This window comes from Merops nubicus, unplaced genomic scaffold, assembly GCF_000691845.1.
Source record: "Merops nubicus isolate BGI_N331 unplaced genomic scaffold, ASM69184v1 scaffold12872, whole genome shotgun sequence".
Taxonomy (NCBI): domain Eukaryota; kingdom Metazoa; phylum Chordata; class Aves; order Coraciiformes; family Meropidae; genus Merops; species Merops nubicus.
In genome coordinates this window covers 11342-35438 of record NW_008595694.1, presented here as the reverse complement: position 1 = coordinate 35438, position 24097 = coordinate 11342, and the positions used below count along the sequence as shown (strand labels likewise).

Sequence of the window (24097 nt, the reverse complement as noted above, 5' to 3'; positions counted from 1 at the left end):
GAAAGAGCCTTCAGGGACTTGCTTACCACCCACATGTTGGTGACACTCAGTGTAGCACTCAAGAGCTCCTAGGGTGATATGTCACATGATCCTGTCACCCCACCAGAGGTCCCAAGACTCAGAGGCTCTGACAGAGCAGAGCTAGCTCAAAAGACTGCGGTGCTCTATCTTACACCCTAACACAGCCCAGGCTAGTGTCCCCTCAGAGCACCAAAATGCACCACATACTATCAGCAGGTGTTCTCTCCAAAGGGCCCCCAACACTCTGCACCACCACGCACCAGCATCTGACCCTCACACGATTCATTCATTTGGCAGGTTATATACACGGGGACCCAGCATGTTCATTGGTCATCTCCTTTGCCAAGGGGTATGGAAGGAGTAAGGCTTAGAGTAAGTTGCTACAAAATATCTCTAGGCTTACCACTGTCACTTCCACTGGCTTCTCAACTAAGGCCCAAAAAATTCAGGTCCAGCTTTTGAAAAATCTGTTTCTCTAACATAGTTCAGAAAAACCCAGCTTCAGTGAAGAAGCTGTCATTTCTCAAAAGATACCACGTAGGGGATAAGATAGCTAATCCAACCTGGACAGTACACCTACAGAATCACCCTTCTGGTAATTTGTTCAGGATAAGTAGATACACGTGGGCTGTCCTGTTTACACTGCTTTAAGGAATAAGCAGCTCTGATATTCCAGCTGGCTCACTGAAACACACCTGGCCCTGGTTTTAATAAATTCTAAGATATCTCATCTGTACTGATAGCTGACCAGGCCACTTCCACTATTAGTGGCACAATTAGTGCCAGTACTGGCACACCAGGCAGCCAGGTCAGGACTTCATGATAAGGGGGAGACAGGCTACAAACAAGGAAAGAAAAAAAAAAGGTAGGCTAGGAACAGATGTGGGCAGCAGGCTTGAAAACACAGCGAAGAAAAAGTACGTAAGTTAAAAGGCAGGGGTAGCATTTGGAGGAAGAAAGAGGACAGGGAACACCGAACCACTCCATCCTTCATGGTGAGCACAGGAGGTTAAAGGCCTTGGAAGAAGCAGTACAATGAGGTCCTTTGCATGCAGCCTCTGTACAGGCACGTGATGTCTATTCTAGTCCCTGCTGCGGGGGAGCCATGCATCAGGCAACAGAGCAGTTCAGCCACCAGCACCCAAGGCCTGTCCCCTCTGCACACACACAGGCAGTACTTGCAAGGCAGGCTATGGCCTGGCAGCTTTGACAGGCAAGAAGACAGGCCACACATTACCTGCAAGTAAGCCTGCTGGCACCTCTGCACCAGCTGGTGGAAGGCTGGGGTGCGCAGATGGTTGTGCACATGGGCAGGGTTGAGCCTCTGTAGAGCTTCCATGATGATCTCCTGGAGCACAAAAGGGCTCAGCACGCCCTTGGCCGCACCAACGCAAAACTGATGCACGTAGTTTACACCTGCACAGGAAGAAGTCAGAGCAACAGTGTTAAGGGAAGAGACACACAAGAAATCAAGTACTTCCCAGCAAGAACCTGGATTAGAAGCACCTTCTTCTCAGTGTAATGTATCCTCCAGCAGGCCTGGGGCCTAGTCTAGCAAGCTCGTGGGGACAAGATGATATTCCAATATATTCATCAGGTCTGAGTAGAGGCTAGGTACCATCTCAGTCACTGACATTCCCAGTTCATCCATCTTTAAAGGGGATGTGAAAGAAAACTGATGTGGCCAGGGAGCTACAGAGGCAAGGATACGCTGCACCTCCTCCCACTGCTTCTTACCTGCCCATCTAGCAAGCATCTGCAGCGCCAGCACTCGGGTCTTAGGGAGGCTGGAGACAGTCAAGCTTCCCCACTGCTGTCTACAGTGGAGCTCCCCCAGCAGTAGGAGAAGTCCTGCCACTAGACAGGCTGTTTGCAGAGGGTGATTATTTTTTCAAGTTTTTACCACTGATGAAATAATTTTAAAAAAAAAAAAATGCTGACAAAAAAGATCCAAGAGGAAGGTGGAAGCAAAACCAAAAACCAAAACCCAAACAACTGGTGGTTTGAGCACCCGTTGCTATACAAGGACTTCACAGAAGGTGTGTATATACATAAGAAAGAGGAATACCTACAAGATAGTGGAAAGGGAAAAGAAAAAGTTGTTGTGATAGAATGGAAGAGATACAAGCTCTGAGCCCTGTCCAGCCCCATGCACTTCATCCAGTGCCTCAAAATTCAACAGCATGCCTACAGAACCCAGAAATGGGACAACTGCCAGGATGAAAGAGCAGCAGGTATCTTCAGAAATGGGACCAGATATCAGGCTCACCCGATCTTTGAAGTTTCACTCTTTGAAGAGCTATTTCCCACCATAGTCCAAGTCCCAGCAAGTGGAATTCTGCTGAAGTACTGCTCTGAGCCTTACCTAACTTCGCAGCTAACCCAAGGAGCCATTTTACATCCTCTGTGTAGGGTGGGCTGCGGGAGAAGTTGTTGGGGTGGTCGTTGTGAGCTCTTCGGCCAAGCATCTCCAGAGCCAGCATCCCTGTGAGAAAGGGGCAGCCAGAGTCAAGCAGCACTTCTGCCCAGTAAGACTTAGTGTAGCACTTCACTCACTGCAACACAACATGATTGGCCTGCCCTTCATCAGCAGAAAATTCCCCATCTGCAAAGAGCTCAGAAAGAAATGGAAGGCTCATCTCAGAGCCTGTCGCCACAGGAAGTATCTGCAAGAACATCTGGATCTGCTGCTCCAGGCTGAGAAATCTGCACAGCCATCACACCTCACTATAGCTGCAAAGGGACACTCCACTAGCACCTACAGCAAAATCAAGCAGATAACCCCAGAGGCTGTACTATGAGAGGTGTCCTGAAAGCAATGCGTTTGCTCCACATTTTGTACCAGAGAAGCTACCCAAATCAACTTCCCCAGCTGCAAGGGCCAGAGGCCAACACTGAGCTGCAGTATTATCAATCTGCAAACATTTAACTTATTCCATTACAGTTCTTCGTGCAAATCCTCCCATTTAAAAAGTTTTAAAATACCAACAGGTACCATGTCTTGATCTTCCACACCCTCTTCCCTGCCCCCACTTCTCTGCTATTTAGCCTGTCATGGCTTACCACTTACCACTGCAATCTTTCCAATAACATCTGCACCCCTTTCTGGCTAACAAGTACTTTCTTCTCTAGCTTTCAACTAAAAAACTCAAGCAACCTCTAGATAACCTTCCTCCCATTTCCTTGCTGCTTCTCCATTTGCTTCCCTGTGCTGGCTTTGCTTATTTCAGCTGCTCCCTCCACCCTTCTCAGGTATCTACTGGGTTGGACCATGACTGTGTACAAGTAACTTACTGCAATCTAAGCTCAATCAGAAACCCTAAGACATCCTTGTACCAATGGCAGTTCAGGCAGAGACTCTACTTCCTCCTAACTACAGTGACTGGGAAAGGAATGCCAATTACACACCCATTCTCTACAAAATCTAAGTTCCCACCATGTCAGTCTTAACCCAAGTGGAAAAGTCACAGGGATACCCCTCTGTGCTTCTGAAGACTCAACAGGTGCTACTACACTAGAAGTGTGCCTTCACCATCTGTGAGCATCAGGAGCTGAACTCACTTTTTTTCACACAGTCACAACTTCCACAACCACATCCTCAGAGTCCTATCCAGACTCCCTTCTGTACACACTCCTTTTTCTGTACTCCAGTCTGTAACACTCCTGAAAGGCAAGACTCTTCCCAACTCTAACCCACTTGGCTTTCTCTTCTACTCTGATGGCTGTCAACAGCAACTGTTCAATCATCTATTCCTTTGCCTCCATTTTTAGTCTCCACATGTGAACATGAACTGGCTTTCTCCATGTGGCTAAGATGCCACCACTCCCAACAGATGCAGTAATTGCCAGAAGACAGTGAAAACCTGCAGCCCTGCCCTGAATCCCTCTTGAGGGGGCCACAGAAACCCATTTGGCCATCCTTACCAACTCGGTATGCGGAGTGGAGGTAGTGTAGACCCTGGGGGCTCACAGGCTGACTGTGCTGCTCATCCTCGGCAGGAAAACCCCCTGTAACAAGGGAGTTGGGCTGTGAGGACAGAGTTGTCAAGGAAGCTCCCTGAATCGCTGGGAACGTTGATCCTGCATGGACACTTCCTACTGAAGAGAGCAAAACAGCAGCATTAGGACCCACCAGCCTAAAAGAAGGTTTACTTGGGTCATCGTCTTCCACCGCCCCCTGCCACTGTAGTGTTCCATTCTCTTAAACAGAGCAATACAGCAACCAAAAATCAGAGACTTACAACTGAAATACAATGAGCTAGGAATAAATCACTATTTTGTTTGCAAGCTGGGCCTGAAGGGGTCAGTTACATGCTTGTCCATCTCTTTTGCAGTCTTTCATGAACATGCACATCATCCACCTTTTACATGTAAATACAAGTGTTGACCAAAAGGTTTTTGCTAATATTAAATGACATGCCTGGTTCTGATTTCTTGTGCAAGAAAACAAGCATGTGAGCACCTACACTTGATGAGAAACTGTTGAGGAATATCATTGATCAGGAACAGTATTAAGTCATTCAAAGATCAAGTCCAACATTGTGAGGTTCCTCTAGTTCTGCTGTAAGATGGATATCGCTCCATCCAGCTAGCACGTGGGAAGAGTGTTACTGGTGGCTAGTCTCCACTCCATCCTTGGAAAGAGCAGCCAGCATACACACCAAAACCATCAAGGAAACTTCAGAAGCTGTCATCTTCAGGCACTTAAACAGCACAGGCAAAATCAAGAAAGGTACGGAGAGGAAAAGACAAAGTTTGCTTGAGAACTCCAGAGCAGAGATGCCATAACTAGGTGTGTGCACATTGTTACCCTTATTTCACAGCTTCTCTGTGGCACTACCACATCAGCTTGGGCAATGCTCCAAGTTTCAATTTCTCTTCTTCCCCTGCCACCTCCAGCATTTTTTTTTTTTTTTTTTAAATGTTTACTGGTGAATACCTGAGAATCATATGCTTCCTGGGAAAGATCTGCTTGACCTCAACCAAGCTGACACACAGTGCCAAACAACCCACAAAGCAGAGCAAAATCCACGCTGCATTTGAAGTCTGGCCAAGGAGAATAATCTGTAAGAATGAGCTGAATTGCTGCCAGAGCTCAAGTGTTGTCATGTGATTATGTACTCCAGGAACAGTGAAACATTTTTTTCAGAACTGAAAACAGAAGTTTATGCAAGCCATAAACAATGGCAACTGGAAAGGGCGAGGTTATTTTTTCCTTTCTGTTCTAGGATGACCTGGCAGTTCTGGAAGATTCACAACTCTTTGGAGGAGTATAGAAACGATTGCTCACAATTCAGAGTCTCAGCATCAGCCCAAGACTAAGGCTGTCAGCAAAGGGCGCTCTTCAGATCCTGAGGCCTTCAGGACTATTCTCTTTGCTTTTGTGGTGGCTTTTTGTCATCAACATGCAAGATAAAAATAACTTAAAAGATTCTCCTCATAATCTCCATATAGAGATATAACGGAGGCCAACACCGTTCTTAAGCATTTTCCCAGGCAGCAGTCTTCTGGTACCTGGTTGCCCTGGTGACCAGTACGAAGCACTCATAAGAGAATGCATAAGTAGGCAAACATCACAGCCTCTCCAGTGAGAGGACAACAGAGCCCGGGTCAGCCATCACCCACTGGTGCAAAACCCCATGGCTTGAGAGCATGTCCACAATTCAGTCAACATCTGCTGTTTCAGTGCTGCACACTACTGGGTAGATCTTCAATACCACATAGCCCCAGTACAACATACAAACAACCATTCAGACTGCCATTGACTTGCTCCTGGCAGAACACCTGTCCTCTCTACGGAAGTTCCACATTTTGGGTACCGGCTGCCACCAGTCCCGTGGGGCAGGAAAGACATCTATGAGTGCTACTGCTGCAGAAGTCTGCCTGCTTCCTGCACTCTCTATCCATCCGACCCAAAGGAACCACAAGAGCCTGCTCAAGATAATCTATGCTCACCACACCCAAAGGAGAGGGAAGGAATAAAGCTTTCATAAATTAGAATTCAGAAAGGCCAGGAGGGCTCCACACACACTTCAGTCTCAGGGGCCAAAATAAACTCATAGTGGAAATTTAGCCAAACAGAAATTAAAGCTCCACGGGCTGAATCAGACCCCCTTATGAATCCTAGTACCCCTGAGAATGCACATCTTTAGGATTTGGCAAGAACCCTGATTCCACCTGTGGTCAGTGAGGAGCGGGGCGTGACTGAGGTACAGCTAGGAGGCACAGTGAGGAAGTCAGTGCTCCACAGAGCCCAGAGCTGCCACACTTACTCGCTACGTTGGAAGACAGTGACAGCCCTGTCTCGCTGTGGTAGGGGTGCACCGCAATCTGCGTCATGGACGGGACAGGCACGCCGGGGAATGATACTGCTGTAGCTGCCAGCGACGGTGTTGTCACCGAGTAAGGGTACTGCGCTCCTATGAATGCTGGATGGACACCCTAGAAAACAGAAGATAAATAACAATCGTCTTCACTTTGACCATTCAGAAGTCGTCCAAAACACGACGTCCCTACACAAACCCCAGAGCATGGGAAGTCCAATTTGAAGGGAAGGAGGAAGCACAGGAAGAAGCAGCAGAGAAACTACCCTGGACCACATGACCATTACATCTGCTTGATCCTCCTCGGTTTTAATCTAATCAGTTTGCAGAAAAACAGTCCAAGAACTTTCAAAACCAGGTAGGAGTTAAAATAACGTTGTTTTTTCCTCTGTAGTCGCTATTCAGATTGCAAGCTGTCAAGAAGACAAGCTTTCTGTCCAGTGCCTTCTGAGAAACTATAGAGCAACAGAGATTTAAAACTATTGATGTATTATATTCTATATTCTCTTGAGACTTTAAATGCACCCACAGAAGGTTCCTTATTATACAAAAGGTGAGCTGGAGAGCCACAGTGAGTATCACAAACCAGCAAGCAAGTGAAAGCAGAAGCTAGACCCCATGCCACAGCAGGTCTGAGTCCCACACTCTTCCCAGTCTGACATACCAGCCACACACAGTCACTGTGAATGGAGAAGGCACAGGCAAAACTCACCTGCGGGTACGCCGAGCCAGGGACAGGGAAGACAGCTGGGCGCGGCATGTGCTGGATAGTGTGTCCAAGGTACTGGGGGTTACAGGGGATGTGAGTCTGAAGGGTGGTGTAAGGATGGAGACCTTGCGTGTGCGTGTGTGCCATCGCCGGCCCCGCCATCGTGTGCTGCTGGTACATGGTTGACCCCACAGATATCACCGGCATGACCGTCGCTGCTGCAGTCACCGCAGCTGCCACCGTTACAGTGGTCGGCTCGGTGCTCACCCGGTTGTCTGCCAACCCACGTGCTGCTTCAGAGGCAGCCCGTGCACCACTGGCACTGCAGCCAGTGGCACCTTCTCTCTGGGCTGGGGTTCCACCAACGGTCTGTTCATAAAGCCAGTACCACTGGTGAGCTACTTCAAAGAGGACTTCTGGGTACACGCCGCCTCCTTTGGCTGCCTCTTCTACAGCCATACAGGCCTTCTCCAGCATCAGGTTGTCCTGGGGGCAGAGAAAGAAGAGCAGAAGTGAAGAATGCAAAACCAGAGACACAAGAAGGCAAAACTACAGCAGGGGAAAAGTATGAGGTGCTCTAAAATGACTGACAGACACTACAGGGCGCAGACAGTTCACAACTATGCAGCAGAATAACCAGAGTTATTTATGGAACATATCAAATCCACAGAGCTGGGATTATGTCTGTCCAGTGGAACAAAGGAGCCAATCCCACAAGTAATAGCACATCCCTGATGTTCGTAATTGACTTGTGCTGGCCCACCCCCATGTGATGCTCACCTGCTCCTTACACTGCACCAGAGCCCTCTGTATCTCATTGGGGTTCAGGGCATGGGCATGGGGCAGGCAGCTGAGTGCCAGTTCAGCAGCTGCTCGCACCATGTTGGAGTCTCTGGCCCGTGAAGCTCTATCTGCCAGTGATGCCACCTCTGGAGGAGTCAGATGTCCATCCCAGCACTCCACCAAGATGTTCAAGGCTGCACTACCAATCTCCATGGCCTGCCCTAAGAGGAAGAGAGAAGACTCTCACATCACTGTATGCCCAGTACAGTTCCAGTCAGGTTCCCACGACAGCAAGTGCACTCCTCACTTCCTTCAGAAGCAGCAACAGAGCCCAGTTGCTCCTGTTAGGCTTCCAGTCAAATTTAGGCTCCTCCTCCCAAAACACAGGACAGGCAAGAGCCCTCAATAAGCAAGCAGTGAGGGAGGGTACCATTGTGAGGGTACCATTATCAAAGTTCAGCATTTGAGGCAGTGAGAGGAACTGATAGCTGATTTTAGTAGCCACAAACCACAGCCTGGACTGTCACTCTATTTTCATTATGTCAGGAAAACATGACTTTTCACGGGTGTGTTTTTCAGGCTCTAAAAGCCATATGGACAGAAAGAAGGTAGTAGGTCTGAAAGCAAACAGGAGGAGGAAACTGAAATGCTGAACACAGCCAAAGAGCACTTTCAGACTTGACAAATGTCTGTCTCCTCAGCAGACCCCTGAAGGAGAAGTTAAAAACAGTCTCTGTGTGAGAAGTGGTCCATGACTTTGAAGACTACACATTGCAAACAAGAACCAACAACTTCACAGGCCAAAGCAAGCACCACTCTGTAAATCACTGATGCTCAGCTTCTACTGCCAGCTGTGCCAGTAGCTTATACGGCTACCACAGCACATCAGCATCACCATTTTTGGGAATAAGGTTGCCTCCCTCCCCTCCTCCCTGGCCAAAAGTAAGCTTCCTGATAAAGATTTGCTGTAACCTGTGATCCAAGAGACGTGAGAGGAGTAAGTCCGAGAGAGCCAGTTGGGGGACACGAAGTTGTGCAGCCCTAGTGCATACAGCCCGATCTCAAAGGCGCAGAGATGAAGGTTGCGGTGTGGTCCCTGGTGCCCACCACTGGAGGAAGGGTGGGTGAAGATAGAGGTACTGCTGTTTCCACCTGCTTTGATAAGGACTGTCTTGGCCAATTCAAAGTAGAAGTGAGCAGCTGCCTCTGAGGGCTGGTTTGGGACATGAGGAGCATGGCTCTCCAGCCGCCTCCCTTTATATCTAGAAGAAAAAGATGGAGGAATCTTTCAAACAGCAACAAGTACCCCAAGTCCACGAGCAGAGTTCCTGCCTTTAGGGTCCTGAGGAACCAAAGCAAACTCTCCCAAGGGAGTACTTCCTGATGCAGTCGGGCTAACTCTCTAGCATCAGGCCTAGAGGTTGTCCCCATGCGTTGGTATTATTCATTACCTGCCAACCTCCACAGTCTTTGCACGGGCTCCTCCACTGGCTCTCCTACTGCCACTGGAAGAGGAAGATCCCAGCGAATCACTTGAAGAACTACTGATGCTGTCACTGTCCTGTCCTCTGCCCCAGGATGTTGTTGCCCATCCTCCACGTAGCGGACGCCGACTGAGTGTTGGAGAACTGTCAGAGGTGGTTTCAGGAGCACTGCTGTCAATACTAGCCATGCCTACAACACCAGAACCAACACAGTAATGTCACTAGGGTTGGCAAACTTACTGCAGGTAGGGAAACTCCTAGCCACATCACCTACAGTCCCAACTAAGACCAGTATCGTCAGTGACAGCTGCCAGGCATACAACTTCTCAAATTAAGAGAGATTAAATTAGTCAGTTTGGCCACAGATACCAGTGTCATTTTTCAGTTCTCAAATTAAAAAGCAGAAGAGTCCAAGAACAATGCATCTTTACTTCACCTTTCACACCATCCCAGCCCCTCAATTCCAACTGCCGAGCTTTCTGGTAGAGTATAACAAGAAAATATACGTATACCTACAAAGTCAAGTTCTGCAGATTGTGTAAGTATGAAGAAGAACCTCCTAGTATAATGCTGCACAATTTACACAAGGGTTCCTCACATCCTCAGCCTCTAAATTACATCCTTCTCAACAGAAACATAGACAGGCAGAAGCCAAGAGCATAGTGCTGTGCTCCCAGAGCCCAGCAGTCATCCCACTTCAGATACCTAATCCAGCACCCAGAGCATATCTGGTGTGAGAAAGGTATAGTAACTTGCCATACGAAAGGGGACAGGAAATCTGTGGAGCAAAACCTATTTCTCCCTGCCAAACACCTCAGAGACCATCAGCTGTTTCTGTAGTAAAGGAAAGGCCGACAAGTGACATGAAAGAGGGAGGGAATTGCCAAAGGCCCAGCAGGCTGCCTAGCACAGTGGTAGATCCTGTATGAGCTAGTCTGTTCTCACCTGTGTGTTTCTTCTTCTGCCTGACAGGTGAACCCCAGCACCTCCCGTTGTATCCGCCGCGGCTTCCAAGGGCCAGACGACTGGGGACCTTTCCCTCCTGTTTCAAGACAGTGGCCTCTGCAGCTGGCTCACAGGGCGACCTCTGAGAGCTCTCTGCATAAACAGGACAGTGACAAGGCAAACATTATGGTTTGTTTCTGTACCTCTAAAACCAGATGTGGCTATTTAAAAGATAGAAACATCAAAAGATGCAGGATTTTTATAAAAGGAATGTTATTTATGAGCAGGATTATCTCAGTTTTCTTTCTGTATTAAGCACATCATCTGATAGCAGGCCAAAATAACTTAATCTTAACAATTCAAGATTTGGAAATTTTTCAGCATCTACAGGAAAACTTTAAAATAAAAATGCTCCAGCAACACTAATCTTATTGCAGCCATCCTCAGCTAGTATTGATCACTTTGGGAAGAGTTAAAAGAGCATGTGCTTTCCACTAAATGCTGCTCTATGTGCTGTCACCAAAGTGGAGGCACAGCTTGAAGAAAGCCACATCTATGTCCAATAACCTTCAGTAATCTTATTTATCTTGCCTGAAGGCACCTGACTCATTGTGTAACTTTTTGAAATCCTGCACCTCTGTAATATAAACCTAAAAGATGGGAGACACAGTATTATTATGTTAACTGGTTATACAACTGGTTCAAGATAGGAAAACCTAAAAATTAGCTTGGATTTCTATGCAACAAGAATGTGTATGTCAATGGATTCAGTCAGATAATGAGGAAATGACATTCCAGTAACAACCAAACAGACAGATGGTGATATAATCGCTCTGACTACTTCCCAAAACAGACAAAAACATACAGTTCCAGTTTTGCACTGATAACAGAAGGTTTTCAGCATAGCCCTTGCAGAGCACCTCTTACCCTGTGTACTCTTCTCCACAAAGTTCTCAGGACTGCTCTGGACTGCAGTGCTTACAGCAGCTTGCTGAGTGACAGAAGTCCCTGGAAGCTGCTGGATAGCTGCAGTGGACTGGGCAGCGTGTTTGGAAGGAGATTTTTGATTTGCTACTGTAGGCTTGCTGGATGAGTAGAAGGAACTCAGAGTCTGTGGTTTGTGAGTTTGACTCTCTCTGTCCAGGAGTTTGTCTAAAATCTTTAACAGTAAGGGAAAAAAAAAAAATCAAAAGAGCTTAGCAGAAGGGTAAGAGGACAAGCACTACACTAAGATAGAGGGAAAGAACCAAATCAGCTTTCTAGTGGACAATAAATTCTCTTTGTTGGATAAAAAGCTTATTCTCTAGAAATAGAGTGTCTTATTCTCTAGAAAGTAGGCATTGTCTTTCTGCACTGATTTCTAGTGGACAATAAATTCTCTTTGTTGGATAAAAAGCTTATTCTCTAGAAATAGAGTGTCTTACATTGTCTTCCTGCACTGATGATCAGCAATGCACAGTTGAGAGCCACATGGTCTGTATTACTGAGGAAGCAAAGATTGATTCATACTCAGTAGTATTCCCATTTTCATTTCAAATAGCCACTGGCTTTACTTTTTTGAGTTCTGCCAGTCATTACATATTGTTTAAGTATCACAATCTGTGCTCATCACTCAAAAAATCCTGTCATACCATTACTGAGAAACTGGTAAAGCCAGCAGAGAAACTGCCTTCTACCAGCCTACAATAACACTTCCTTCTCTTTATTTATTACATAATTGGGTAACAATGCATGACCACATTTTATGGGTTTGTCCATTTCTACTGTTCATTCTCCACAGGAAATTAACACCACAAATGTGACAGAGCACTTATTTACAGGTGACTGATATCACAGTGTCCTTGCTATTCCCTGGAGGACAGTAGAGCCAAAGTGCTTCTCCTCTGGGAGACAGAAAGACAGTAACAATTTTCTTGCTGGGTAGGTTTCTGAATATGAAATATTAATAAAATCCTTCCTGAAGTTTCACCAGTTTTTGGTATTTTTTCCTCCTTGAGGGTGGAAGGGCAGAGTTTTACTATCTCTCTTGCATGGGAAATTAAGACATAGGTGGACTGCACTAACACAGCAAAGAGGTGAGAGGTTAAGAAACAAAGGCTGTGCTAGATATACTGTTCTGCAAGCCAATATCCCTGTAGAAGAACAGAGTCAATCCCCAGGCCACACGCACAGTGCACACTGAAAAGCCCTGGGACAAGGGACTTGTTTTAGCAGGTGAGCAAAAGCATTAAATGCAGTAAGATCACATCTCTGGACTGGACCTGAAGAAACCTACGGCAAGCGTGCCTCTCCCAGGGCAATGCACAATCAGATTCTGCATCAGTGGAAGAACAAAAATACCACAGCATAGCTTGTAAATCAGCAGCACATGACACAACAGCTTATGCTCACTGGCAAAACTATCAAGTCCATCAAAACCCAAGCATTGCTCCTTTGCATCTCCCTCTCCCCTGTTAAAGGGAAACTCACTTTCTTCAGCTTGGACTGATCATCCTTGTAAGTAATCATCAGGGCTAGTGCCAGATCCCCTTTCTCTCTTCGGGTACCTTCACACAACAGAGGATGTTCTGCTTCACTGACAGTTGTTTTCATGCCTGCAGAAAACAGGGGATGAAGAGACAAGTGAGCCTATGGGACCATACCACATCATGAGTACCATCTATACCTCAGCCTATTTTATTCACCTCACTGTCAAAAAGAAGATTCCTCTCCCCATTTTTCTGTTCACTTCAGAAATAAGTACTGAATAAACAGGAGCTGCTGTTTGTCCCCAGAATACCAACCTTGTTACAACTGTCAGAACAACCAGATCCTCATATGCCACAGGAAAAGATTCCAGGCAAGGCCACAAGTTCATCCTGTAACAAACTTTTCTAGTTTCTGCAGGTGCTACAAGTCAGCATTCCTACACCATAAAGAACTCATCCTCCCCAATTCAGAGATGAGGCAACAGAGGACAGGCCTTGTTTAATCCATTCTGTTCCTTTTTGTATGCCTGTTTTAAAGCAGCATGCAAACTGTCAACATAATAGATATATTATGTATACTGCTTTGTTACTGAAGCTGATAAATGAGGTGGGAATCTGGTATTATGCTATGATCCTGAATTGTATGATAATGCTTGAGAGTAATCCTGCTAGTCTTTCATTATTATTATCTAACCTCTTCTGAAACAACTCCCTTCTGTTCTCTCCATTAAAGACCAGGCAATACATCTTCGATAACAGAGCAAGAAGAAAGCTAGAATTCATGTTACTGCTTTAACATTCAGTTCCTGCCCCTATCCCCTTTCCATTTTTCACAGTTTTGCAAAGGCAACTCAACCCTGGCATGAAGAATCCTTCTGCATCCTGGTTCTGACAAACCGAGCAAACACTTTCATTTCTCTACCAACCTGGAATGAACTACTAACTCTCACCATCCAAAATGAGGCAGGATACAGAACGTGTGAGCAAAGACTTTTCTTGTAAAAGATTCTTACCAAGAGCAGCAACAGCTGCCTCAAAACCAAGCTCTTCATCTCCAGGCATTTCATTATTCCAATTACGGCTTGGGGGTCTAGAGCCTGTAGGAGAAACCACTGAAAGAAGACAATAGAATTAATACTCGGCTTTCAAGACAAGGACCTCAAGGCAAAAGCCATTTCTGAGAGATTTCTGAATTTGCAGAGCTTCCCGTGGTCCTGCTTTTAGCCTTGTACCAGTTTCAAGACCACAACGCTGTCTTGTTGGGTTTTTTTTTCCCCTTTCTACACTCAGAAGGCTCCAAAGCAGGCAGGTATATTGCCAAGTCAGCCCAGGTTGTCGTGTTCTTTTTTAAATACTAGGTTTATATTAGCTTCCTCTGAATATAACCAATGTAAGAGTAGAAAAGTTAGTTATTTGTAACTATTTTACAAACACACACAGAGTGCTGAAATGTGGTAAGTGTCCAGTGGTTTTTAAATGTAAGCAGACGTAGACATTGTTCCACTGAGGCACCAAGCCCCTCTGAAGCATCATGGAGAGCAGTGTAAGCAACAGTGTGCGAAGAATCAAGATTAGGTTGCTCTTATATAGAAGACAGTCCCTCTTGACAGTCCCATCAAGAGCTGGCATCTCAGAACACAGGCTTTGAACACTGAAGCCAGAGCACACAGTACCTGGAGTGCACAGGACATCAAATATAAAGCTGGCCAACATCAGCGGCAGGACGGGCCGGTAATCACAGAGCGTCCCTTCTCGCAGCTCTTCTGCCCTTCCTCGAATAGTGTTCATCTCAGTGGTGCCCAAGGGAATCTTCTTTAAGAGGGCAACAATCTCAGACTCCTGATATGCCAGCTTCACCTGGTAGTAGCCACAAGGAAACAGAAGCAGCTGTCATCAGCACAGATCCTGTGGGCAGTGGACCATTTTTCCTTATACATAAAGCAATAGTTTTTACTGGATCATTAAACTATATGCTATAACACTTAGCACCCTAGCTACCTTTACCATTCTCTTCATCCTGAACACACAGACTCCTGATATGCCAGCTTCACCTGGTATTAGCCACAAGGAAACAGAAGCAGCTGTCATCAGCACAGATCCTGTGGGCAGTGGACCATTTTTCCTTATACATAAAGCAATAGTCTTTACTGGATCATTAAACTACAGCAACGCTTAGCACCCTAGCTACCTTTACCCTTCTCTTCATGCTGAACACAGATTTTCAAATCTAATGCAAGTCTTGCCTCACATTTATACACTTTTTTTTTTAACTCGAATTATCACTCTTGACAAGCATAAAGAAAAAAAGAAAATAATCAGCTTTTATAAGAACATCAGGAGAAGTGTTTGACTAAGGTGATTATTCTTATTGGTAGGAAGAAAGGATGCTATGCTAATTAATGTACCCAGTTGAGACATCAGAAGAATAGGCATGGGGGTGGCAGCACCCATGTTACCCAGGATCAAGCATAAAGAAAAAAAGAAAATAATCAGCTTTTATAAGAACATAAGGATAAGTCAGTGGAAAAGGTGATTATTCTTATTTGTAGGAAGAAAGGATGCTATGCTAATTAATGTACCCAGTTGAGACATCAGAAGAATAGGCATGGGGGTGGCAGCACCCATGTTACCCAGGATGAAGACCGTTACATTTAACTACTCTGTGCTATTTCTGCATCCTCTTCATTCTTAATATGGGAAAGTGTTTTCTTTTACATAGTGACTGCCAGTCTCACAATCTTCTAATTAGACCTTAAGAAGTACAGATAATTAGTGTAACAAATGTAGCTGGTGGATTCCTAGCAACAATACACACCTCCAGAGACTACACAACCCTGCAGTGAAAAGCAAGGTGGCTGCAAATCACACAGACAGGCTCTTAGAATCATAGAATGTTTTAGGCTGGAAGGGACCTCTAGAGGTCATCTGGTCCAACCTCCCTACACAAGCAGGGACATCTCTACCTAGGTCAGGTCACCCAGGGCCCTATCAAGCCTGACCTTGAATGACTCCAGGGTTGGGACCTCCACCACCTGTCGAGTCTAAATCTGTCCTTTCCTAGTTTAAAACAATTACCCCTTGTCCTCTCATTACAAGCCCTTTTGAATAGACCTTCCCCTGCCTTCATGTAGGCCCCTTCAGGTACTGGAAGGTCACTATAAGGTCACCATGGACCCTTCTCTTCTCTAGGCTGAACAGCCTCAACTCCCTCAGCCTGTCTTCATACAAGAGGTGCTCCAATCGCTCAATCATTTTGGTGGTTTTTAATTGGACACCTCTTTTTCCTAAACAGGAAGCCTAATAGTAATCAAGCAGGGTCCAGAATGACACACCCGTACAGTGCATACATTCACTTGCCAACAGATGAGGTATCAGCAAGAGCAATAATATTCAGACATGTAACATTTAAACCAATTCAGCCTAAGAAATAAGTTTCAAACCATTTAACCATCCAGTTCTGGAGCCCCCAGTACAAGAGGGACGTGGAACTGCTGGAGCGTGTCCAGAGAAGGGCCACGAGAGTGATCCGAGGGCTGGAGCAGCTCTGCTGTGAGGACAGACTGAGAGAGTTGGGGCTGTTCAGTCTGGAGAAGAGAAGGCTCCGAGGTGACCTTATTGTGGCCTTCCAGTATCTTAGGGGGGCCTACAAGAAAGCTGGGGAGGGACTTTTTAGGCTATCGAGTAACGACAGGACTAGGGGGAAAGGGGCAAAGCTGGCAGTGGGCAGATTCAGGCTGGATGTGAGGAAGAAGTTCTTCCCCATGAGAGCGGTGAGACCCTGGAATGGGTTGCCCAGGGCGGTGGTTGAGGCCCCATCCCTGGGGGTCTTTAAGGCCAGGCTGGAGGAGGCTCTGGGCAGCCTGATCTAGTGGGAGGGGTCCCTGCTCATGGCAGAGGGGTTGGAACTGGGGGATCCTTGTGGTCCCTTCCAGCCCTGACAGATTCTGATCTGTTTTGGCAGAGGACTTTGGAGCCCTGGTGGCTCGGTGGTTGGGTTTGATGATCTTGGAGGTCCCTTCCAACCTAAAGGATTCTATGATTCTATAACCAATGCAAATACAGACAATTCCATTTTAAAATGGCTTTATTTTCCCTAGATTAGCCAAGCAAACTGGAAATGCATTTAAGATAAAAAGTAAGGTGTTCTAATAAAAATAATATATTCATAAAAGATTTTGTACTCATTTAAATATTTTCAAGCCTGTAGCTTCATGTGAAATCAAAGGCTTGTTGGCACATGAGAGCTGAGCTTATCAATGAAGGTAATGCCAGATGAATTGATATTTCTAATAATTTTTCTGGTAGACCAACATGTGCTAATGGGATGTGCTCACAATCCATTTAGTCCCACCGCAATCAATTTCAAGGAAACCTATAAAAGCATCTCCAAATGCCAGCAGTTGAAATGGAAAACACAGGAGCAAAAATATTCAAGCAGAACAATGTTGCTTATGGATACTGTCTTCCTGAGATGCTTCATACCTCCAGAGCCTTTGTAGAGGCTGGTGGTCTCTGCAGCTCCAGAGCAAACATTCCTATTCGGAAGGCCAGATTGTGGTACTCCAGTCGCTCGGTCAACACGGTCAGCAAGAAAGCAGCTTTAGACAAGGTGTTGGTTGCCATCCATGTTTGCTTGCTGGTTGATACCTTGTTCTTTTTGCCCTGCTTGAAGAGGAATTTGTCACAGGACACTTTCTTAATCATCCTAAGTTATTCTACACTTATCCTCCTACCCTTTGCAATAATTTGTAGATAGGAGAAAGAATGAAACACATTTAAATTTTATTCTCTTTGCTGAGGAATCACAAATCCCAGTGGTAACTGAAGAACATCATTACTTCCCCTATCACCCCAGCACAACATAGTGGAAGAGGTGGCCTGTTGATAAGACATGTGTCCACTACTGGACTGATGCTGTGCATGTCTGTGCAGTTGTTGTATGTCTGTCCCTTCCAAAGGAACTCTTCCATACAACAAACACTCTAGTGCCACTACAAGTGATTTTCAAGAAGTTTTTGCTTATTTCTTTCCTCACCAACCCTCTATACCGAAACAGCAAAACTTCTAACATTTCCAGCGGTGCACATTATGAAACAGGAGGCTAAGATTTTGGAAAGAATCATAAGAAACAGGGTCACTTGCAGAGCTGCACAAAAATCAAGATTTCTTTTGGCTGCTGTGTAATCTCATAGCACACAGAAGCAGGTATCTCTTGAACAAAACACCCTTTGAAGCTGACGTTAAATAGGGTGTTTTGTTCAATTGTTTTAAAACAGATTGCTAAATGAGCTGCAGCTTTTAACAGATAAACCAAGCTTCTCAGTGAAGCCTACGGAAAGGTGAAGAATCATTTAACTGAATTTGAGCTTCTGAAGACTCCAAGTCCTGATGAACGGCCTTTTACTTTCTTTCCCCCCTTTTATTCACCCATGCACACACAATGACCAGGCACATTAATGACATCCAGAGAAGTTCATCCCGGAGGAAGCATCAGTGAAGGGCCCTGAATCACAGCAAATGAGAAATGCCTGGGAATGCTGTTGTATCCATCATACATATTCCTTCTAACTTACTCTCTACCCCCAAAACTAGACAAGCTTGCTCTCTCTCTATACCTTAGCTGGTGGCTGCTCCACTTTGAGATCTGGAGGGTTGGCCAGCAGGTCCCTGGCGAGCTCTACGGTTAAGCGGCACGCTTCATTACTGTATCCATGTGCATAGAGGGCCTCTGCACAGGCAAACAGGATCTGCAAAAAAGAACAGATGGTCATATTCAAACCACACTCCCCCAGGCTGGAGCTAGTCTGCTCAAAGCACTTGTCACAAAGACTATGCAAACACAATTCACAAGTAACTTCAGCAGTAGGTGTTCTCAGAGTTCTCCTTGCCCGGACCTTCACCACCATTCCTTTAACCAATGCCATAAAAAAACATTTGTTCACATCATTAGGTCCCATCTTCCCTCTAAGTGCAATAAGAGATCAGAGAATAACTAAAAAACAAACAAACCAAAAACAAAACAAACAAACAAACAAACAAAAACACACAAAAAAACCAACCCCACCACAAACTAAAACACAAAGTGACAGACTACCATGCATCTCCACTTCAGCTCCTTGCTCACACAGGTGTGCAAGCTCTAAATGTATTTTGAGGTTATTACAGGAATGCGACACAGTCTGTAATAAATTGTAAAACAATAACAGATTGTTTCTGGCTTTCCAGGGAATTTCTGCTTACATAGTTGGATTTAAATTTTTCCTGCTGGACATGTCTGTCTTAGTTATTTTGAATTTCAACTCAATTTTGCCATTTCCAGGAGTAAGACTAGGTAAAAAGCACATACTGTTTTGCCTAAATTTGTAAATCCTGGAGTACGAGATGGGACCAGCTAAAGTGGGACACGCTTGAAGTTAGCACAGAAACAGGAAGTCAAGCTTGTGGGAAACAAACGTGTGATACCACTGCATTAAGACTGTAGATACCTTATGATACGTTATGACACAGGTATGACAACAGCATAACTAAGCACTTGATGTAACAGCATACTAGGTTAAGGTTGACAGCTAGGAGGGGGGTGAGACCAGGATGTATACAATACGTAAAACTGCAAAACAGTGTTTTGAACCAGACTGAGCTCACCTCCATACGGTTCTCCTGCTCCAGAGGTTTTATACCAGCAAATATATCCTGCTCCTCTTCATTTCCCCCTTCAGCTTTGTCATCATCTTCCTTGGCTACCTCTTGTGGATTCAGATAATATACCTGGTAATCGTCTTCCTCTTCTCCATCATCCCCTCCCCCAGCTGCACCATTTTCTCCCACTTCTTCTGGCTTTAGGCTCACCCCGCCGCCGTTCTCATCTGCAGAAGGCAGGTCGTCATCACCACTACCCATTTCCCCCACAGGATCCTTGGGCGACTTCTTGGCCAGAGAACTGCTCCTGACACTGGGCTCAGGCCCCTCAGAGAAGTACACCCCGCCGTCCTCTTCAAAGGTGTCCCTGTAGCTCCTGCTCAGTGGACTTTCTGTGAAGCTAAACGTATTGCTGGCTTCTGCCCCCAAAGCCAAGCTGCTGTCATCCAGGCTCATCTCTGCCAAGTCCGGCTCCAGAGAGCTGTCCTCGCTGCTCATGCGGCGCTTCCCGCCGTGCTTACTGGCCAGGCCTTTGCTCACGGGCAGCTTTGCTTTGCCCGCCGCAGTCTTGTACACGGCTTTGTCGCCCTCTGCCGACAGCCGCCTCAGAGCCCTCTGCGGCGCTTCAGAGGCGACCTTCCGCTTGCCGGTCAGCTCCTTCGGGCGAACCGCTGGCTCCTGGGGAGAGGGACGCAGCCTGTCCCCGGGCTGCAGACATGGTCCCCCGGGCTCCTGTCCGTGGCTCCTACCAGCCTCACCGGCAGTCTCTGCACACTGCAACCGGCAGCTCCTCTGCTGGATGGCCTTCACCCAACAGAAGGAGTTCTTCTTGTCAGTGCTGCTGTATGTGATCCCAGGAATGGGATAAGCTTCCTCCCAGCTGAAGTAACAGGCTTCCACAGCTGGCTTGAAACCCTGGAAGAGCTTCTCCAGCGATTTCTTGTGCTGACCCCTCTTAACATTATCTATGACTTTCAGCTGCCACTGTCTGAGCTGTGAGCAAAGGTCCCTGCGCCTAAGAGAAGAGGTAAGAGGACAGGTTAGAAAAGCAGACACAAAATGCACCTGTGACAAGCTACCTCTTAACTCCCAGAACACCTCCTCCTTTTGCTCAGAACCATCTTCTGCTGAATTAAGTAGAGACAGCATTAGTAAGAAGACAGGTTGAAAGAAGGAAGCAGATGTGTTAACAACAAAGTCCTAGACCGGCCCCCAACATGGAAACAAAGCACGAACAGTACCAAAGTGAAAGCATGATACAGACTGCAAGGCTGAAAATGAAATCCTGTCTGCCCTGTTTGTTTGCCTGCCCCAGGTAAGGTATTAGTGATGTGTGCCCCAGCAGTCTGAGACCAGCGAGTGCCACGGGGAACTGCTCGTGGAAACTTTCATAAAACAATTTGCAGCAGCTGTGAAACAGCCAAGAGAACAACTCCAGTCAAGACATTCACAAGTACAATCTAAACGGTCTACGCAGGGAAGCACAACGCCAGACAAGACCACCTAATCCACCTCCCTGGCACTTAATCTCTTCACCCTGATATGCCTATCTGGAGCCCTAGAACTTAACTTGGGCTTTAGCAGGCTGTCCTCAGCCTGCTAAACTGTTGCAAGCCATAGGCATAGAACAAGCGAGACAGCAAATAACTGACATTCAAATAGCTCTGAGGAAGAAACAAGCTGGTAAATAGACTATATATCTATAGACTTATATGACACAGCAGTTAGTCCCGTGCCCTGTAACACCATGGGAACAACAAAGCATTTCTGCATTTCCCAGCTCCAAATCTCACATAGGGCCTGAGCCTATGAGAAAGATAGTCCAAACAGATCACATGTTTGGGTGATCTACCTAAAGAAGAGGAAAAAACATTTCTAGAAATTGCACCAAATGTCTTCATCAGCTGCCCATCTTGTTTCTGCCTCAGATTTCAGAGATCTGAGGTACAAGCCCAACACTTCAACCCTCTGATTTCCTTTCAAAAGCAAAAACAAACCAACCAAAACAAAACAGTGTGATCCAATTTAGGTGCAAAGGGTATTAGGATAAAAAGGGCTAAACAAAATGGACTGCTTCTATTTCTCAGCTAAGGAAACTAATTAACAAGGGAGCAGGCTGGTAGGGCTTAATCAGTGGGCAGATTTTCAGAAGGAAAAAGAAGAAGGGGAAACTACTCAGGAAAGGTAACATGAGGATGAAAGCCTCTGATAAAATTAGGAAGGAGGCAGCAAGTCTCCTTATGATTCACTGGAAAGAACAGCAAGGATGGGTAGAGGAGGTTTCCTTTTGGTGACTGCTCAAATGCCAAGGGAACAGGTAATCAGGCAGGAGCATTTCAATGATGCATGAGCTCAAGTAAGAGATCTGAGCAAATCTGAACTATGCCAAATAACTCAAATGTGAATACACATAGCACAACTTCATTCTGTATTAAAACCCAAAATCTCTTCTGCTTTTACTATGTGATCTGATTGATACCTGTGTTTATATTAACCCTCATTCCCAGTTTCCTATGTGTTTTGATTAGTGTTCATCTCCTATACTTAGCTACTTCACGCTGTAAACTGTGCAAGACAGAAACTGCATCCATTTGATTGTCCCTAATGCACCTTACATACATAGGGCATTTTATTCATGTTGCACAATTCACAGAAAGCAAATTCTGTTAATGTGTAACCGTATTCAAAATACCATCCTGCTTTCATTTGTTGAAAAATTTTTTCCTGAGCATTGGTAGCATATTAAACTAATTCAATACATTTCACACACCACACTTTGCAGACTAGAGGGATAAAGTAAACTATTACAATGCCAACCACAGTATCTCAGCTGAAGCACTCAGTACCTCCACTTTTATTCAGCTAGTGCTAAATAAAGATGGTAGTGATTGACCAATGCACAATACAATTTAGGAACCCGTAGAAGCCTCACAATTTTTCCTCAGACAATTAAAAACACCAACTGAAAATCATACACCAGTGATGCTGTTTACCAACACTGCTCAGAATAAACCCCCTAAGAGCACAGGAAGCAAGTCATGGTTCATCTTGAAATGAACATTCACTTGAAACAGTAAATGACTGGGCTAAACAGAAATGCATTAGACTGCTGCATAGTTAAGTTTAGAAAGCATTAGAAAGGTGTTATTATTCAAAGAAATGTTCTCTACTGGGACACTGAAACGCAGAACTACACAAAAAAAGAGAGCTCTCAGAAAACAAATTATTCACACTACATGATATTGGTAAAAGTAAACAGCAATAGCAATTAAAGTTTAAAATAATTACAGTGCCCTTGAAGCTTACATACCACAGAGTCCAGAAGAACTAATTGGTTGAACAGGCAAGGAGGTGATAAATGATAAAAATAAAAGAAATCTATAGGAATAGATATAAGAAATGCTTGAGTGTGCATGAATATCACAGAAATAACAGAGACTGGATCTGACTCTGGTGCTCACCTCTGTGGACTAATAGTTGGGTCAAGGACAGCCAGCCTCCAAAGGACCACCATCTCATCACACATACTTGCACAAGCATGAGCAGCTACTTCTGACTGGCCGTTGCTGCGCCCCGTGTGCCCGCTGGCACTGCTGTGTGAGGCAGATGTTCGCACACTGTACCACCAGCCCGTTATCTGCAGAAGGAAATGTTCAGTGGAGCTGTGCTGTGGCCAGCACCTTATCCCCTGCCCTTGCTTAACCTCACAGCCACAAGGAAGTGGGATCTGTAACCAGCACAATGTTTTCATTTGACTCCAAAATAACTGCAAGCATTAAAGCAGTATTTATTTGTGAGAACTAACAGCCTCTCAAAATTTCTCTGGTTAGAAGGCACAGGTCCAAAGAACAAAACAGTGACAGGAGGTTCTCTGACTAGAGGCCTTCGTACTCGGAGGGAAAAAGCGAACAAATGTGATAAATGAAGCATCTCCTTTCCCCTGCTCAAAGTTGAGGTATGTGATGAACCAATTAGGAAACTTACACTGCAATTTGTATTACAGAGTGAGATCACTGGCCCTGAACTGTCAAAGGAAACTTTTTTCCTAATATTATATTAAAAAACATCAAGAAATGTATTACTTAAACCCAACAAAATACATCCTCTACAACAAATAACAGAAGAATCAGAGATCCAAGGCCCCAAGGTATATCTTCAGTTTTTATCAAAATGACAGCTCATATATGATTAATTTTTATTTTTCTAAACAAAATACATCACCTTCATCGGACAGAAACCAAACCAAACATGCTGAACAAGAGAGACTGGACTCCATATATGCATCTTAAAAGGACTGAGGTATTTTGGGGGATATAGTGTCACCACGACATTGTTAAACCAGCACAAAACCAAACTGTAACATCATTTTAGAGTTTCGGCTTTTTTTAGGATTTTTTAGCTTATGCCTGTAATGCATACAGACTGTTAAAAAAATTGGATTTGGTCATGGATTGCACAGGCACATGTCTGATGCCCCAGAATTTTCCCTACGCAGCAAAGAGATCTGAACACCTGCTCGTAGTTGAGACACTGGTCGGTCAGAATCTCCAGCAGAGGAGCTGCATTGCTGTCCCGCCTCTTAAACATCTCCCGCACAATGGAAAGCAGGTTCCAGATTCCTTCAGGCTCTCTTCCTCGCAGGGGACGCAGGAGACAGGCCCACTCAGCAGCAGCTGGTGGCTCCGTGGAAGAGAGATACATTGAATTCACATCACTGTCGATAAAACA

The 24097-nt window shown here is 45.4% G+C and overlaps 1 protein-coding gene across 1 annotated transcript in view; it reads right to left on the bottom strand.

Moving 5' to 3' along the window:
* The window catches only part of ZSWIM8 (zinc finger, SWIM-type containing 8), a gene marked incomplete at its 5' end in the record, with an annotated part of 32729 nt that overhangs the window by 1051 nt on the left and 7581 nt on the right, over nt 1-24097 (bottom strand). The window contains 18 exons of the mRNA XM_008936149.1: nt 1259-1437; nt 2387-2506; nt 3946-4119; nt 6294-6462; nt 7057-7539; nt 7834-8057; nt 8809-9098; nt 9288-9510; nt 10266-10418; nt 11193-11424; nt 12735-12859; nt 13747-13845; nt 14407-14590; nt 17216-17395; nt 18349-18480; nt 19376-20384; nt 22831-23006; nt 23882-24083. Of these exons, the coding sequence (XP_008934397.1) occupies nt 1259-1437; nt 2387-2506; nt 3946-4119; nt 6294-6462; nt 7057-7539; nt 7834-8057; nt 8809-9098; nt 9288-9510; nt 10266-10418; nt 11193-11424; nt 12735-12859; nt 13747-13845; nt 14407-14590; nt 17216-17395; nt 18349-18480; nt 19376-20384; nt 22831-23006; nt 23882-24083 (4354 nt within the window). The remainder of the gene's footprint in view (nt 1-1258; nt 1438-2386; nt 2507-3945; nt 4120-6293; nt 6463-7056; nt 7540-7833; nt 8058-8808; nt 9099-9287; nt 9511-10265; nt 10419-11192; nt 11425-12734; nt 12860-13746; nt 13846-14406; nt 14591-17215; nt 17396-18348; nt 18481-19375; nt 20385-22830; nt 23007-23881; nt 24084-24097) is intronic.